Source organism: Leucopleurus acutus (assembly GCF_964270905.1).
Source record: "Leucopleurus acutus genome assembly, chromosome: 7".
Lineage (NCBI taxonomy): Eukaryota > Metazoa > Chordata > Mammalia > Artiodactyla > Delphinidae > Leucopleurus > Leucopleurus acutus.
The window spans coordinates 53402849-53421656 of NC_139150.1; the positions used below are offsets into that span (position 1 = coordinate 53402849).

The 18808-nt window shown below is 37.6% G+C and overlaps 1 protein-coding gene across 1 annotated transcript in view; it reads right to left on the reverse strand.

Moving 5' to 3' along the window:
* The window catches only part of PUM3 (pumilio RNA binding family member 3), a 40665-nt gene that overhangs the window by 6950 nt on the left and 14907 nt on the right, over nt 1-18808 (reverse strand). Inside the window, exons 9-16 of the mRNA XM_082843260.1 lie at nt 18492-18595; nt 17416-17494; nt 15176-15274; nt 14201-14254; nt 10258-10338; nt 2967-3109; nt 2083-2305; nt 341-428 (exon numbers count right to left, since the gene is read on the reverse strand). Coding sequence (XP_082699386.1) covers nt 341-428; nt 2083-2305; nt 2967-3109; nt 10258-10338; nt 14201-14254; nt 15176-15274; nt 17416-17494; nt 18492-18595 — 871 coding nt within the window. The remainder of the gene's footprint in view (nt 1-340; nt 429-2082; nt 2306-2966; nt 3110-10257; nt 10339-14200; nt 14255-15175; nt 15275-17415; nt 17495-18491; nt 18596-18808) is intronic.

Sequence of the window (18808 nt, forward strand, 5' to 3'; positions counted from 1 at the left end):
GACGATACTCACAAACTGGCCCTCCTACTCTGCTCTCACCATCCTCAAAGAATAAAATGGCATTTTAGAATGTTGGACAAGCCCGTTTTGAAGTCTGAAGTAGCAGAGGAGGGAGGAGAGAAAGGGAGGGAGGGTGGGAAAGGGAAAGAAAATGAAAGGATTCTAGGAGACAAATTTCCAGGGGGAAAAAGCATTATTTGCAACCACTAAATCATTTCTTACTCACAAACTCAACAGACTCTCATTTGAACTTAAATGGCCGGCATTTAAAGTTCAGGGATGCCAGATATGACTGAAATTCCACATCCAATACAAGAAAAGGTCAAGTTGCACAGCCTACCTTCTCGTCCACTTTCTTTCATCTTTCTATCTTGCTCTATTAACCACTTCAGAACTAGATGTCCTGCAGGATGTTCTGCAACGTGAAGCTGTGAGGGGTCAAGAACATATTAATTAAAAAGCTGTTTTCATCCACTCTATATCACCACATACGGATAAAGTCTCAGGCGAGTTGAAAGTTCCAAAAGGCTTAAGAGGTCTTTATCTACAATGACTACTACACCTGGAGGGACGAGAGATCTACTCCAACCCTGACTGAAATGAAGATGGTTATTCAAGATAACATGGCCACTGAGGCAGCTCACATTCAGCTTCATGAGCTCCAGTTTGAACAGCTCCACCACCAGGCTCATCTTAAGATCATGCTAACCACTTTCCAGATTGTCATACGCAATTCTGAGGAGCAAAGAAACCGATGGGACAGAACACTACAGCAGAAACATTAAAACCTAAATGCTGAATGATGTTTAAATCATCATTTAAGGTGATGCCCGAGGAGCACTAGCTGATGAGCAGGCCAAGAAAGCATCTTTCAGCTTAACCTCACTCCTTTTCAAGGGCCATACCAACTGCTCGCACAGAGATCCCCTAGGACCTCTCCTTGCCCAGCACGGGAGACAACAGGCCCTGTGTCCTTACAGAGGAACTTTCATTACACATGCATTGTCCCAATTTGTTAACAGGATCTTCCCTGTGAGGGCAGGAGCCAGGGTGTCTCTAAGATCCATGGCCCATTTCTTTCCCCATCTCCTGTGTCAGAAAACAGTGGGCTCCCCATCCATGTGGGTCCATCAGGAGCTCACAACCCAGCGCGGGGCGAGGGCCTGGCAGGATCTGGCTTCCGCCTTCCTCTTCCCTTTGCTCACTGATTTCCAGCCCCCTGAGTCTCCTGTTCTCAAACATGCCGAGCTTCTTCCTTCCTCCAAGGCGGCCGCACATGTTCTTCTCTCTGCCTAGAATCTTCTTTCTTCACTCAGCTACCAGTCCTTTGGGTCTCAGCTTAGCTTTCGCTGCCTCAGGAAGCCCTCCTAGGACAGGTTGGCTCCCATTTGTATATAATCCCATAGAACCTGGCGTTTTCCTTCACAGCACGTATCTCTATTCTACAATAATCATTTGTGTGCATATTTATTTAGGTATTGTGTTTCCCCAAATGGTATTCTCTTTTTTGGGGGTGGGGGGTGTTGACCACTGCCTAGCACATATCCAGTGCATGAACCAAGAAACTTAAGATACAGGCAGAATAACACAAGGCCCAAATAACACAGGCAGGAGCTTTCAGAAAGAGTGAAAACTTTCTGATTGAGAGGGAACTAAGGGAGACTTCACGGAGAAGGATTCCAAGGCCCTGGAAGGATTAATAAGGCTTTCTACAGGAAGAGCGCAGGAAAATGGAAACATAAGTAGCACGTGAGGTTGAGAAAAGAAGTACATACAAATGAAGGAAGTGCAAAAGTCCACAGCAAATTCAAAACAAAATTAAGAACACAGAATATGCTGGAAAGACAGCCTGGGTCAATCACGGACAGCATTAAGAGGATTTTGTTTTTACTCTACAGGTATGTGGAGTCATCAGAAGACAGTGAGTGTTAACAGCACTGTTTTGAATTCGCAATTTCCAAATGTACTGTGGGTATGAGGTGAGTTAATTATCACTAAAATCCTCTTTATAGCAATGTTCCCAGTGATTGGAGTTTTTGCTGCCACTGTGGCTTTCCCGCCTGTCTCACGATAGCACAGTACCTCTCCATCCTTGCCACCAGGATGCAGCTCTGCCGCTGCCAAACTGGCGACGGCATTCATGGCGGGCTGCACATCTCCAATGGCAGCTCCCAGGATGTCAGCCACAAGCACACACGCAGACTTATCCAGCACCACCTCTTGGGCGTGTCCTTGCAGGTAGCTTAGCAAAGCTGGAGAAATGGATTCTAAGAGTTCTCGTTGGCGGATCTCTGTATCTTTCTTACTGTGGTAACATGTTGAATGAAGAATTAAGGTAAGATAAATAGCAAAGGAAATATGGTGTTTTATTATCACAGAAATCTCTAAGGGCTTATAACATTTTGTGCCATGCTCTGTTGTCTAATTTCTGTTGTGCATGTAGATAAGCAGTTTGAGGGCGGGATATCTGTCTTTCATCTTCGTGTCCCCAGGATCTGAACAGTGCCTGGCACAGAATGAGCGCTCAATAAGTGAAGCTTGCCTTGTGTAATACAAAAAAAAAAAAATCCCGAACCAACCCCAAACCAAATAACGACAATAACAAAATATCTTACAACACATGTTTAGACTACTTTATGGATTCTGCTCCCTACAGTACTTGATTAAGTGGTACCAGTTGCTTTAAACATAAAGCAAAACACACACCCAAGCGCCTGCTATGTGCTGGGCCTCAGAGGCGTTCTTTCGGCATGATGCTTTCATTTCCTTTTCAGGATAAAAACTTTAAGAATCTGCCAAAACTACAGGCTAAAAAATGGAATTCACCTTTGGAGTTTTAGAGAGGGAGGGAGCATGAGAGGTGTACACATGTGAGTAGATTTATGGAAGCACATGCCACTCAAAATGAATGAACAATCAGAGCAGAGGAATAAAGGGCCCAAGCCCTTTATTCTACTGTCCCTCACCTGTGTGCGTTACCGTCTCCTTTCTGCAGAACTTCAATGATCTCTCTTACCGTGTGTGCAGGATCTCTGGGGCTTAGTAAATACAACAGGACCTTCCTTCCATATTTGTCATTTACTATGTTAGGCAAGGAATTAATAATTTCCTGTAAAATTATAGAAAAAAAAGTGAATCTATATGCTTAAAATAAACTATGATTGGAATCTGAATGGTAAAGAAGGATACATAACTTTTCCCCAATGTACTTAATGAAAAATGTACAGCTAGTTCTGAAGTCGTCTCATTAAAGCACAAAGAAATTTACACTCGGAATACAGAACTGCCTCTCTACTGGGACTAGCATTACTGAACAATCCATTTGTATTTAACCGACCAAGCTCAAGAACTTAAAAAATATACGTCTAAAGGAGTTATCTCATTCATTGTAACCAATATTTCTTAGGCCACTATTACTAGGGACATTGCTTGCTGGGCCCACTGAGCAGATACAGTTAATTTGCAGCTGCACTTAAATGGAGCAGCAGCATTGATGACGACCATTCTTATTAGAATTTCCCTAATGAGATGTATGTGAAAGGAGATAAAGAAACTCTGTTAAATAGAACAAGTGGATAAAGGCTTTTAAAGTTAGGTTACTTACTCATGGCAAATGAAGGCTGTTTAAGTATCACGTGGAAAACAAAAAGAGCGGGGAGGGAAATAAATGCAGAAAGACTCCATGGAGCGGTTACAAATAATTGCATTCTATGACATCTCCAATCAACTTAACAAGAACAGTAACCTCCTTTTCTAGTTGTTTGATTAAGGAACAAAGGCAATGTCATCCCCACCCCAACTGAGCTCCTGTGTAGATTTGGCGATACTTGCGAAGACAGAAAAATCATTGTTTAAAAATTCGTTTATTCTACGTATGCAACAGAAAAATCATTAGACTTTCCCTCTCTAACATTCCTATTTCTTACAGCAAACCTAATATTCGAAGCCAAGTGTGTCTGAACACCAGAGATTCTTCAGAACTGGCTGGGGCCACAGAAAGAATTCAGTCCAACCATCCAGCTTTACAGATGAGGGGCCCAGAAATGGGGGAGGTGACCTGCAGGAGGACATGAGAGTGGCAGTGCAAGGGCTCTCACTAGTTCTGCTCCTCTGACTTCAACTCTAGTCTCTTTCAAAGAAAACATACACCCCATTCTTAAGGAAAGGAATTCTCCAGGAGATGATATACTCAGATCTGCTATTCTCTTGAGTGCCTACTGATTACAACGAGATTAGTAATTTCAGTGCAGGAAAAAAAAAAAAAAACAAGCTAGAAAATAGGTGCAACAGATCTAACCACCTGAAAATGAATATATAAATTTTAACCACTCAGAAAAAATGACTTAAAATTTCAGTACTAAAGGGGAAGACAGAAAAAAAATGTACATCACTTCATGGGGATGGGAGCTCTTTTGCAATTCCAAGGTAAACGTGTCCCAAAGTAGACTCAAAATATGCATTTTTGAAAAAGAGGCATTTAGTGCCACAAATATGGGCTACTTTTAGTGTGGCTTTATTTAAGGTTTAACCAACTCATAAAAGAAGATAAATGCTTTAATCAGTTTAAAGAGGAGACTGAGAATGATACATAGCTTAGGCCAATCTGTACAACCATTAAAAAACCTCCACAACTTTGCTGTCCTTAAAAAACCCTCTGGGGTATTATACCTTTAAAACACCTGCTTTGGGCTTCCCTGGTGGCTCAGTGGTTGAGAGTCCACCTGCCGATGCAGGGGACACGGGTTCGTGCCCTGGTCCGGGAGGACCCCACATGCCGTGGAGCGGCTGGGCCTGTGAGCCATGGCCGCTGAGCCTGAGCGTCCGGAGCCTGTGCTCCGCAACGGGAGAGGCCACAACAGTGAGAGGCCTGTGTACCGCAAAAAAAAAAAAACCACTTGCTTTAAAAAAAAAAAAAAAAAAAGGGAGGGGGGGAGTAGGCAGTGAAGAACATAAATGGCTGCTATTTATTTTTAATTAACTTTTCTTTTCTTGGCCTAGCAGGAAAAGGGGTGGCATGAAGCCAGCAATGTAGTCTTCAATGTACTTGATCTTCTCTGTGGGTTCTACACTTAAGGACTAGTGCATCGTATCTGGCTTGGGCAGAAATGGTTTCACCTTAACACAAGATGCATATAAAATCCATGCAAAAATACTACTCAAGGACTAGTGCCCAAATTCACTGAACTTTTACTACCTTTCAGTCTGTAATTAAGGAATTTAGAATCTACACTTATGTTGGTCTAAGATTCTGAAAAGAGTGCAATGTTTATAAACTAACAATCATATGAAACTAAAAAATGTTTACTTAAAAATGTGATATCAGTTAATTCTCCCCCAACTCCCCCTTATTCCTGGTTTCCTACCATCAAAAACATTCATCTTGGAAAAAATAAAACAGTATGAGTAATGCTATTTTATGGAGTACTAATTCATTTCTCTTTAACCTGTGTCACACAGAGGAGAGAAATTTCTAGATGATCACCTGGAGAACACTGAGTGTCGAAACACGTAGAGATAGGGAAGAGGCAGCTACAGAGCAGTTGATTTGTGCTGAATTTGGTCTTTGGGTTCAAGCTGTGTAGCCTTTGGAAAATCCTTTAACCTCTCTATACATCAATTCCCTTATCTGCAAAAGGAAATGATACACCTGCCCCACCTGTGGGCCACTACCAGGAGCAAATCAGAAAATTCACGCTATAAACTGGAAACTGCTATAAAGTAATTATTTTCATATGGAAAACACCCATCAATATACAGCATCTTTAACTATGGAGGTTAAATAAAGCTGATGGGAGTCATGAGTTTGGCATCCTCAAAAGAGCAAAGAGCCCCAACAATGAAGGTTCAAATGTAAAGGTTTTCAATTCACTTTCCCTCTTACTTAGAGAAAATCACAAGAAGGACCACTGTTGTAATATCTTCCCCTTATGCTTTACTCTAAAGCAGGTATGTAAACAGAAGAAAAGTGCAAGAAGAACAAAAGATCTCCCTTGTGAAAATGTGTGGCCATTCTGACCTCGTGTTGGACGCTTGTCAGATTCTTTGGCATTCTTGTTTTGCCAACCCTCTTTTAAAAGGGAAAGGTAAAGGTCAAAATGAAAGGTGAACACTGGAAGTAAGGTTAGAGCACATATGCATTTTCAGTGGAAGAAGAAATGCAAAATGCAACACACATTACTGAGCACCATGCCCATCCATGGTGCATGTTCCTCTATGGAAGGTTGTGTGTGAACAAAAAGAAACACAGGCTGACCTTAACCTTAAAGAGCTAAAATCTAGCAGAAGAGGCAAGAGGAACTCTTTAAAAGTTAGAAATAAAAATAAGAGATTTAAATAATGGATAAAAACAGAAGTGTAAGAAGAAGGTTAGATCACTGGCAGTGACTGCAGCCTCTTGAGTGTTTTGTTTTAAAAAATGCGGTGATTTTATACAAAAGTCCAACTTTTTGGCTGCACTCAAAAAATTGGGATGAGGTTATTAAACGTACAGAGTTTTGGTTTTGCAAGATGAAAAAGTTCTGGAGATTGGTTGTACAACAGTGTGACTACACTTAATACCACTTAACTATATACTTAAAAATGGCTAAGATGGTAAATTTTATCACAATTAAAAAAGAAAAATAAATTGGAAGATCTATCACCATGGGGCTCACACTCCCAGAGGCTGGAGCCAAGGGTGGCTACCGCCTTGGACAGGGCATGTGCATTCTAGTTCCCCCCCCGCCCCTCCCAACCTGGCCTGCCTCACTCATTTACCTGCCTGGTCAATGAATGTTTCTGAGTTTGTAAGCCCTGGGTCGGATCACAATTAACTGCTAAATGAATAGACGGCAAAGACAAAAATCATAAGAGTTGAGAGAACGGGGAGAGCAGGTCTGGCTGAGAGATCAGAGAACATTATCTGGAGATTGAATCGGAGCCTGGTCTTAAAGAGAAAAGGAGTGTTTGTTAGGCTATGATTTCAACCTGACATTTCAGGAAATCCAGTTACTCTGAATAGAATGCTTAGCAACACTAAGTTTTCTTGGCTATTTTTAAAAGCACTGCATAATGCAACAGGTTTTGTAGTGGCTGCGTGGGAAACACAGACACATGACTCTATATAACATATGGGCAGCATATCTGGCAACCCACAGTTCTGCTAAGTAAATGCCTTTGAGAAACGAGGAGACATACAAGAATGCTTACAGAATTATTTGGAATAGCAAAAAATAATATGAATGTTTAAAGTTACAAATACTATAAACAACCTAAATGTCCATCAACAGAAAAAATGGAAAAATCAACTGTGGTATATTCATAGAGTAAAAAACTATTTGGCATTGAAAAATGAATGGTTTAGAACAGTGGTGGGTAAACCATGGCCTGTAGGTCAAATCTAACCAGCAGCCTGCTTTTGTACATCCTGTGAGCTAAGAAAATATATATATATATATATATTTTACATTTTAAAGTGTTGCTAAACAAAAAACAAAGCAAACAAGAATATGCGACAGAGACCATACACGACTCACAAACCCTAAAATAATTACTATCTGACCCTTTATTAAAAAAGCTTCCTGGGCTTCCCTGGTGGCGCAGTGGTTGAGAGTCTACCTGCCGATGCAGGGGACACGTGTTCGTGCCCTGGTCAGGGAAGATCCCACGTGCCGCGGAGCGGGCTCACTGAGCCTGTGCTCTGCAATGGGAGAGGCCACAACAGTGAGAGGCCAACGTACTGAAAAAAAAAAAAAAAAAAAAAAGCTTCCTGACCCCTCCCTGATGATGACTCACAAACATAATGCCAAAAGGAAAAAACAAGTTGCAGGAGAAAACACACATCACTTATACAGAATTTGCAAACATGCAAAGTAATACCATAAACATCTACATATAGCAAAAGGATAAGGGAATGCATGCAAATAATAAGCACCAATCCATCACAGCAGAGGGGGGCGGGTACAAGGATATGCAAAAAAAAAAAAAAAAAAAAAAGTACACAAAGGGCTTGAACTTCAACTGTATTTGGCAAGTTTTACTTCTTCATGCCCAATCAGGTGGGAGGCTGGGTGTACACTGTTATTATCCTTTATATCTTCTGTATAGCATCTTAAAGATACTACACTTTAAAGTATGTATCAATATTCACTCTCAAAGAGCAATTGGCCAGTGTACTTACTTCCTTTTTAGAGGATCACTGCTGTCAAAGCAGTTGCATCATACCAACAATTCCAGGGTCGGATTTTATAAGTATGTTTATTTTAGAAAGTAAAGTAAGTGGGAAACAGTGTGTATCCATTTTGAAAGGTGAGGGCTCAACTGACCAGGCTGTGATTTCAACCTGACATTTGCAGGAGTCTGGTTACCCTGAACAGAATGTTTTGCAACACTAAGCTTTCTTGGGTATTTTTAACAAGCACTGCATACTGCAACAGGTTTTGTAGTGGATGGTGGGGAAAATGCAAGAGCAATTAGCATTCCATAATTTTATCACTGGCTACGTAGTTTAATGATACACAAAACCCGTTGAGCATTTGTCAGCTGGAGGCAAGACATCAGCAAATGAGGCCATTCTCAGGGAAAGCTGCCCTAAGTATGAGAAAGTCACTAGGAATGTGGGTTAAACAGTTGTGCTTATCAAACTGATAAGCACAAAGAATTAAAACTGTTTCAACAGTGACTTTAAGTGGGATAAATCTTTGGAAAAAATTAATCTAGCAGACAATTGTGGCAAATCCTGAAGGAAGTTTGGTTTCTCTTAAAATCCATTTGGAACAGTTATGCAAATTTTAGTTGTCATGAAAATATTAAACAAAAGCAAGCTTTCAATAGCCCAGCCTGTTTCCATTTTCATGAAACAACTTTATTCATTAGGTAATCTATGGCCTCACATTTCTGTCACTGGAATGAAAAACAATCATTATTGATTGGAGTCAAAAGGGTAATAAAGTCACAAGGAACATGTCAAAATACTCAGTTTGTAACATCAAAGTCCTGCCAACTTGTTTCTTCCCACAATCCTATCCCAAAGAAAGTCATCACAATCTTAAAACAGTCAAGGGGAAAGCTGGAAAATGACAGCAAGGGCATGAGAAATTCACACACTGGGACCTACAGCTGGCATCTGAAAAAACAAATCTCCTATCCCTCCACTAGTTGGGACATTTTTCCTAATCAGCCAGCTCTAACTGGTCCGGATAGGCTACAAAGAGGCCACAGCACCACCACAGGCCAACAGGTAAATTCTCTTTCTGAACATCCATATGCTTCTCCCTGCAGATGGTGTGGAAGTCGCTTTTGTCACTAAGATTTCTGCAAGGGCCCCATCCATGTGTACCAACTTTCAAATGAATAATCTGTGTCTATACAGATTATGTGCTTTTTAAAACATTTCCAGGTTCGGTCCCTGCTACTAATGTTGCAATTTCTTATGCCTTCCCCTGAAACCTCTATCATACACCTAACACAACTTGCATGCTAGAAATAAAGGAAGGAAAAATAAAAGAGGATCACAGAATCTCAAGTCAGAAAAGGGGCAGTCATTGCAGAACGAAGAAAATTATTTCATAATACAGTTTTTACTTGGGTGTAGTTTTTATAAGAGAACAGCTCAGTTGTTCTGAAGGCAAATTTAGGGTTAAGTAAACCGCATTCAATTATTACCACTTTATGGTCATTATACCAGGCTAAAAAACTGAAATGAAAAAAGGAATCTAGTATTCTAATTTTAGTTAAAATTTTTAATCTAACTCTACACCAGCTTTCATGACATCTCTAAGAAGCCATCACAATTGAGTGAACTTCATCAGTTTTTCTTCTCCAGTTCAAGTCAGGACAGATATATCGATAAGCTATGCAGAGGCAGTTTCTCCAAAGGGAGAGAAAAAAGGTCATGGATAGCTTCTGCCTGGGTGGACATGAGTTCTTGAATAACTGAGGAATTACTATGAAAATAAATTTCCGATCAAATCTAAACACTGCATCGCTAATTTTTCTTTTAGTATGTTACGTGGTCTAAAAAGTCACATTACCCTAATTTAAGCAGTCTTTTACATATTTAAAGCAACATTAATTAGTAATAATCAAGTAACAGGACTATGGTTTGTATGGGAATAAAGCAACCCCCCAAAATAGGCTTAAGGCAACTAAAAAATAAATACTGGCAGAAAGTATTTACACATTTCAAAGTCTTTACACATCTACGTGTGAAATCAAACTTACACACTCACAAATGATGTATCAATTTAAATTAAATTCAAGACTATGTGAATTACTTACTGATATGATTATCTGCTTCACAAGCTTAGTATCATCAATACAGTCAAAGGCCGCCAATAAAACCAAGTGGGAGTATTGGCCCTGTAGGAATTGAAAGCCAGTAAAGGTTAAAAAAATACACAGATTCTCCCTTTTCTTCCACCTAAGGAGTTACGTTAAAAGGTTATCACCCTGGGGCTTCCCTGGTGGCCCAGTGGTTGAGAGTCCGCCTGCCGATGCAGGGAACGCGGGTTCATGCCCTGGTCTGGGAAGATCCCACATGCCGCGGAGCGGCTGGGCCCGTGAGCCATGGCCGCTGAGTCTGCGTGTCCGGAGCCTGTACTCCGCAACAGGAGAGGCCACAACAGTGAGAGGGCCGCGTACCGCAAAAAAAAAAAAGGTTATCACCCTGACGACGTATCCAGCATAATATAAATGAGATGGATAAAAGTCATTCCAAAAAATGTGCTCTTGTATCAGGACCTAGTTAATTATATTCTAGGGTGAGTAAGAAAAAGACAGAAACAGGTAAGCACATCCTTCAATATTAAATAGCTGAGACTCATTTTTTTAAACTAATCAGAATATAACACCTCTCAAAAATAGGTATTCTGTTAATGAATAGCTACTTGAAAATTAAGCTCAAAGAAAATTACAGTGACAAGTGGGAAAAAAAAAACTAGAGTACTGCAATCATAAAAAAGAAAATATATAAACTTAGATATAATTATATATACAAAATATACATAATACACATACACAGAAAATCCTGGAAGGAAAAACACTGTCACCACTGTGTTGAAGGATTACAAATAATTTTTCATTTTCTTTGGTATATTGTACAATTTCTTTAAAATAATCCTATATAATGAAAATAGAAACACTAAAAAAAAAGAACTAGGAGAATATACTTATATACTGAATATGAGAATAAGATAAAAACAATTGCTTTCAAAAAGGAGAGCAGCACGAGATCATACAAATATACATTAGGACTTTCAGAATCATTACTATTGAAATAACAGAATTTTTTCCATGATGCTGATATTGTTCCAAGATTTAAAGAACTTCTATGTTAAAAAAAAAAAAGAAAGTTTTCAAAGCTTGTGGCATATTCCTTTTAAGTATCCCAGATGATATAAATCTTTTTTTACTTTAAGAGGGATTTGACTTTTGCTACCAGTCAACTCTCATTCAGAGCCAGATCTGATGAATATGGCAGGAATAACATCTCAACTAGAAACAAACTGGAGAAAAACAACAAAGGTCTAACATTTTTACTATATATAAGACCAACAATCAACTAAGAATGGGCTAAGAACATGAAGAATCAGTTCACAAAGAGAAGTACAAATGGCTTTAAGCATATGAAATAATGCTCATTAATTAAGGACTATAATTAAAACAATGAAATACTATATCCCACCTGTCCTATACACAAAAGTGAAAGCCCTTGATAATATCCTAATTTGGCAAAGGTTTGGGGAAGAGCAGGCACACTTTTATGTTGCTGATGAGACTGTAAAGTGGTTCAACCTCTTTAAGGGCAACTGAAAACAACACTAAAAATTTTAAACGCATGTACTTTCTGATCCAGCAACTGTAGTTCTAGGGAGGTATCTTACAGACATGCTCCCACATACGAACAAAGGATATGCCCTGGAGAATTATTTGAAATAAAAAACTAGAAACTAACATGTCTGATAGTAGGGACTTGTTAAATGAACTATGGAAGTCGTATAATAAAATATCATAAAGTCATTAACAAGAGAGAGGTAGATAGATGAATATATATTGACATAAAATGACCCCTGAGATGAATTAAATGAAGGAAACAAAGTAGAGAATGTTGTGCATATAGTACACAACCACAGGTTTCTGGTTTTTTGAGTCCCACACACGGAAGCACACCCAAGCGTAAAATCTCTCTGGGTGAATACAAAAAGTGGAACAGAATTTAAATGAGAAATAGACAATTCTACAATTATACTTGGAAGTTTGAACACACTTCCCCAGCAACTGATAGAACTAGACAATGATAAGTAAAATCAGTAAAAACATCCATGATATGAAAACACTACAAACCATTTTGATCTAACTGACGTTTATAGAGGACTACACCCACATATTCTTTTCAAGACATTAACGTAGACCATCCATTGGTCCATAAAATAAGTCATTATAAATTTCAAAAGGCTGAAATAATACAGAGTATATCAAGAAATCCCTAATATTTGGAAATTAAATACTTCCAAATAACCCATAGACCAAATCCATGGGTTATATTAGTTTATCTCACTCCTTTAGAAGCAACTCCTTGAGATAAAAGAGACACTGAATTGTTAATTTGCTAACATCGCAATACCTTGTGGGGATGAGGTTGTCCAAAAAAATTTACTGTTGATGTAACCAAATTGTAAAATTAAAACAATCTAATTTTATTACAAAAGAGTGTCTTTTACTATTAATACCTTTCAGAACTTTTTTTCTGATGTCATTTTATTTTTATATTTTATATTGGACTATTGTTGATTTACAATGTTGTATTAGTTTCAGGTGTATAGCAAAGTGATTCAGTCATACATATACATATATCCATCTTTTCTTCAGAATCTCTTCCCATCTAGATTATTACAGAATATCAAGTAGAGTTCCCTGCGCTATACAGTAGGTCCTTGTTGATTATCCACTCTATATAGTAGTGTGTATATGTTAATCCCAAATCCTAGTTTATCCCTCCCTTCCACCTAATAGAACTTTCTATTAACATTCTATTTTTACTCATTTCTGATTTAAAATAGTCAAACTAAAATGTTATACAAAAAGATTTACTTAATGATGAATTATGAACCATAAAATTCTCTCATACTCTGAAAACTCCTCACTAGAGAGCCTCTTATTTCATTTTGTTACAGCCAAGTTAGCTGCCTTCTATGTGGTTTTATACTAACTCTCTTCCTAGTCTTGAATCCTACAGAAGACAACAGATATGTATACAATCACAGAGCACCAGTTTATCTGAATTTGAATTAGCATTTACTATATCAAGTATTCACTAGATGCCAGTAGTTCTTATTGGATTTTTCAGAGGGAAAAGTTGTTGATATCACTAATTTTAGTTCACCTGTAAATTAGAAGCTATAAAACATAATATATAAAATAGTTCAAAAATTGAAAACTAATGCATACTACTACATATATTTTAGAATTATTACAGAAAACTATTTAGTATTTAAATACACAGAAATACTATTTTTTGAGGCAACTAATCCTTTAGAAAAAACTTTTTATATCCTCCAATTTCATTCGAAAAGCTGTTATACCATCTCCAAAAGATTCCAAAGAATTATAAAACTTAACTAAAATTTTCTTTGACCACACTACAAATTTAATCTAAGAAAAGAGACAAGTTTCACTTTCTTTTATGTTTTGGTGGTAATGAAAATTGGTAACAAGTTTCTGAAGTGCAATTTACCTAGAGACTAAATATCAGGTCTTCAAAACTTATCTAATAAAAATGGAAAATTGCCACAGTACAATGTTAAATGAAAAAAGGAGAAATTCATTTTGTGTAAATTTAATAATATATAAAAAGACATGCATATGCATAAAAATAGATTATAACAAAATGAAACAATAAATAATTTTCTTGGTAATTTTCTGAACTTTTCAAATTTCCTATAATAGATATAAATACATTTTATTGTTAATAGTTGAAAGAAATACGTAGGTTTTTTTTTTTTAAGAATTTTTTTTTTTGATGTGGACCATTTTTTTTTAAAGTCCTTATTGAATTTGTTACAATATCGCTTCCGCTTTATGTTTTGGTTTTTTGGCCCCGAGGCATGTGGGATCTTAGCTCCCCAACCAGGGATCAAACCCACACCCCCTGCATTGGAAGGCGAAGTCTTAACCACTGGACCGCCAGGGAAGTCCCCAAGAAATATGTAGTTTTTATACTTACATTAGCCACCTTTTCAACATAAGTCTTCATTGTTTTCACAATCACTTTCCTGTCCTTAAAAAAGAAAAATTGTCTCAATGAACTTATAGCTACAGGTTTAGTCATGGATTAGTTATAGATTAAGGTATTTCATAGTTAAAAATTTTATATAATATTAAACTTTCATTGGAGTGGCATACTTTTCATTAGTGAAAATAGTTATTCAACCAGAACCAAAAAATGCAATACACTATAAGTCCTCTCAGAGCTATTATAATCTTAGACTTCTATGTGACAATCCATTGAGACATAAATATGGAACCATAAAATTATTAGTTGCAAGGCAAACCTAGTGAAACTACCTCCTTTTATAGTAAGAACTGAGATCCCTCTTCCAATGTCTGAACTGTCTTCAAATGCATAAAAGTCTAGCATACAGATGGCATTCAATACATTACTTGTTGAGGAGAAATTAAATTTGTATTAAAAAGTGGACGAAAGAAAAAAGTGGACAAAATACAACTGTCTTTTAAAGGCAGAATTATACCAATCAAGGAAATGAGGATAATTTCTGTTAAGCTTCTATAATTAATATGGATCATTACTTTTTCCCTCAAAGTACTTAAGAACTATGGGAGCAAATGCACAGCTGCTTATTTTCTTCTCTTTCCTCTCCCTCTCCCACAACAAGATCATTAAATGAGGAATCAAAGAGGCTGACAGGTACCAAAACTTTTATAAACTTAAGCCTAACATAAATAGTGTGTTTACTTGCTTGACACACGCCTCCCCATATGAGACAACCCAAGGTTTTCAAACTTTAAGAAGACTCCAGAAGAGAAGAAACAAAAGGCTCAAAGGGGAGCCAGTTTCTGTGAGGCCTTGAGGCACAACTTTGCAAAGATAATATTGTTGTGCGCAAGAGGGCAAAACCCCAACCCCAAGGAGACCGAAAAAGTCTAAGGAGAGGCAAGTCAAGCCCTGACTGACGCTTACCTTGGGCGTGCCGTGCCACAGGCAGTGCATGGCCACCCTGGCACCATCGTGTGTGTGCGCCAGGTATACCACTGCTTCTCGGATGGCTTCAATCACTTCCTGGGGAATAAATGCAGTTCAGGGCTTTGGTTTACTCTTTCTTTTTACTTTCTCACAATCTGTCTACTAAGGAGCAGTTATGCACAGAGAATGAAAGGCAGAAAGTATAGGTAGCAAACAATTTAACAACCGCTTCCTGGAAACATTCTTTTCCATCAAGAGCAGTAAGTACTGCTGGCAGGCAATTTCTATTAAAATCCCTGAGTTTTACCAATGTCTGTTCAAAAAAGTACGTATACGGTTGACCCCGAGTACGATTTGAACCAGGCGGGTCCACTTACACGTGGATTTTTTTCAGTAAATATGTACTATAGCACTACACCATCTGAAGGTGGGTAAATCCGCAATCAAAACTGCTGATGGGGAGGGCTGATTATAGGCGGATTGTCCACTGAGGGGGATGGGAGTGTTGGCACCCCACCCCCCGTGTTGTTGTAGGGTCAACTGTATACGTATAGTATATTCTAAAGGACTTCTCAAGAAAAAAAAAATCTAAGAGTTGGCTGTGGGAAGAAGGGAGTTTTTAATAAAAAAGCCAGATAAAATAATTAAAATGTTTTTCCCTAAAAGAGTCATGTATATACCAAGCAGAAAACCAAAACACTAATTTTGTCTGAAAAAGTTTTTTTTTAATTTATCACTGGATTACCTCTGGAAATCATATTAATAATTCACCATAAAGACACTTAAATAACATTTCTCTAAGAAATATTTATCCCTACATTAACATTTAGACTAGGTCTTCACTAGGCCTTTACTCAATGACCTTTAAGTAAAAACCCAATCACTAGTTTATTACAAGGTAATTTTAGCTTATTTTTAATCTTTATTCCTTATTTTCAATGTATATAATTTCATAATTATATTTGGAAGTCTAGCATATAGGACATAAGTGAGTTCTGCCAGCTAACAGCTGCGGGGCCAGTTTAGTCCATTCCCAATTTTAAAATTTATATTAAATAAATACAAAGTCTCCTGCCAGGAAGGAGAAAAGTGGCCTATTTTTATCAATAAGGAACAGCAATTTCACCCTTAACTATCTCACAATCTTTTTCCAGGATAAATCTCAAGAACACAGCTTTCAGCTTACATACCTGAACTTATGAATCTCTTCAAAGCTATCCAGTTGGGGAGTTAAACATATATTCCAATTATGCTTCTTTTACCTCCAAAAGGTTTTTTTTTAAAAGTCTCTCTATTGAAAATGCCCCCGGGGCCACAAAGACCTGTCTGATTATTTTATATTCACACTAAGTTCCCAATGATTTTTTGCTATTACTAAAACATATTCAACATTAAAAAGATAAAGACTTTCTACTACGGAATATATTCAAATGATTATTTTCTCAGTTCTGAAAATAAAGTCCTGCCTCAGTAAATCCAGAACTGTGAGATACTGTGCTGTGCCAGAACAAGAGAGAAATCCCCTAAAGAGAATCAGCAGCTGCTGCGGTCACTGAACCACATGCTTAGGTAGGCGGCTACTCTTGGAAAACTATTCTGCATGTCAATTTTGAGAGGGTCAAAATTCCTATGAATGTTTAATCTGGCATATTTGTTAAAAAGACGTGAGTCTCGTTACTTGCTTATTGCTTATTATTAGAATGAGAACAAATGGATGATGAGTTTACAGAACGATGAGGCAAGCAAAATTCAGGGGACTAAATGAATTCTCATCTATATTCCCATCGCTGACTTGAAGGGCAGTACAATTTACCTTCACTCTCATGTAAGGTCCAGTTTTGCACGGTTCACTTAGTGTCCTCCCGTAACCTTTTAACACCAATATAGTTTTTTGTTTTTGTATCAATACAGGTGAATTTTGAACTCCCTGAATGCTGAATATTCCTCCATGTTAGTTAATTTTCTGATTAGGTTAACCTAGAGGATGCTCTCTGGATTATAATTAAAATATAAAAATTCAATGAAACTGATAAAATTATGGTCAATTCTACTGTCTTTCTGGCAAAAATCTAAATGGAATTAGTAGACTTCTTCAAAGGGAGTTTAGCACATTATCTTTTCTAAATAAGGAAACAATTCTTTAAAATTTTCAAAAGCCAATATACATCAAAGCAGTATTCCACATTTTTTACACAGTTCTACATGTTTCAGTTTAAAACCTAAAACCAAGAACTTACTGATCTCAGCTTTGGGGGTGCATAGGTAAAAAAGTCCAAGAATACTTTATGTACCAGTGAGTGCTTAATCACAGCTTCTCTGAAAACAGAAAAGAAGAAGAAAAAAAAGTCAGAAATGGTACCACAATAATACAGAGATAGGTAACCTCGGTCGCCCTAAAATAATCAAAACAAGTGAAATGGTTTTAGCAAATGTCATTTGTTATAAAATAAATCACATCTTTAGCAATACTAAGACTAAAAAAAAAAACTTTTAGACCTATTAAAATATATATAGGTCTTGGTTGCCATCTACAACCAAGACCAGAGTACAAGTTTCTAGTATCTAATCAGCAAATATGAAATTATCATTCAAAATACACTCGACTTTCTTAAATAAGGACATCTATATTCTTTTACACAACAATGGACATGCGATTAGAAATCCACACGTAGACTATTTTTTAATGGCTATTTTCTTTCTGTCAAGCCTCCTTTATAATGCGTCAGTTTCACAAAATTATTTTAGCAGTTAAATCCTAAATAGATCAAAACAGTATCAGCAATCGCAACAATACCTAATTGATCCAAGCCTCCTAGTGTGACACTTGGTGAATTCAGGTGTACAGTGGAGGCTAACGATCAGGCACCAAAGACTTCAAGTTCACACGGAGTATCCATGGAGACGGCAAAAACATGTTGTTTTTAACAGCAAAGCACTGTTCTGAGCACTTTGGAAATATCAGCCCATTTAATCTTCATAAAACTCTATGAAATATATACTATTATTATTGTAATTTTACAGATATGGAAACTGAGGCACAGAGAAGTTAAGTTGCCCAAGGTCACAGTTAGTAACTGAGAGAGGCACCAGGATTCACACCCAGGAAGTCTGGTCCCAGACGTAATGCCCTAACCACTCCACTGTGGTACAAATTCCACGAAGGCCAAATGCATGGGCTTTTAGGTCTCACAATCCAATTTAAATAACAGACTATAACTGGGAAACTATCCACCTTTTCTCTGCAAAGGCAATGTAAAACTTTCCTCCTTCAAATGCCATTTGTTAAGAAAAAAAAACAAACCAGCTTCCTTACTTCTGGGCCATTGGAGTTAGAATCTGTTTCATTTCATCCATGATAAGCTCTAGTTTTTCTGGTTGTACCTCTAATACTTTGTCCAGAGTTGGGTGATCTGCTGACTGCAACAGAAGAAAAATCAAACCCCTCTAAATTTAATCAAGTTTCTTCAACTTCGGAACAAAGAAAATCAATTATTGTCATTTTACATAAACTTAAATTTTTAGATTTGCCATATTTACGTAACAAAAGCCCCGCTGTAGATACACTCACAGGGTAATTTTTGATTATCTAATTTTCATTCTATACACACCCACCATCGTACTTCCAGAGCC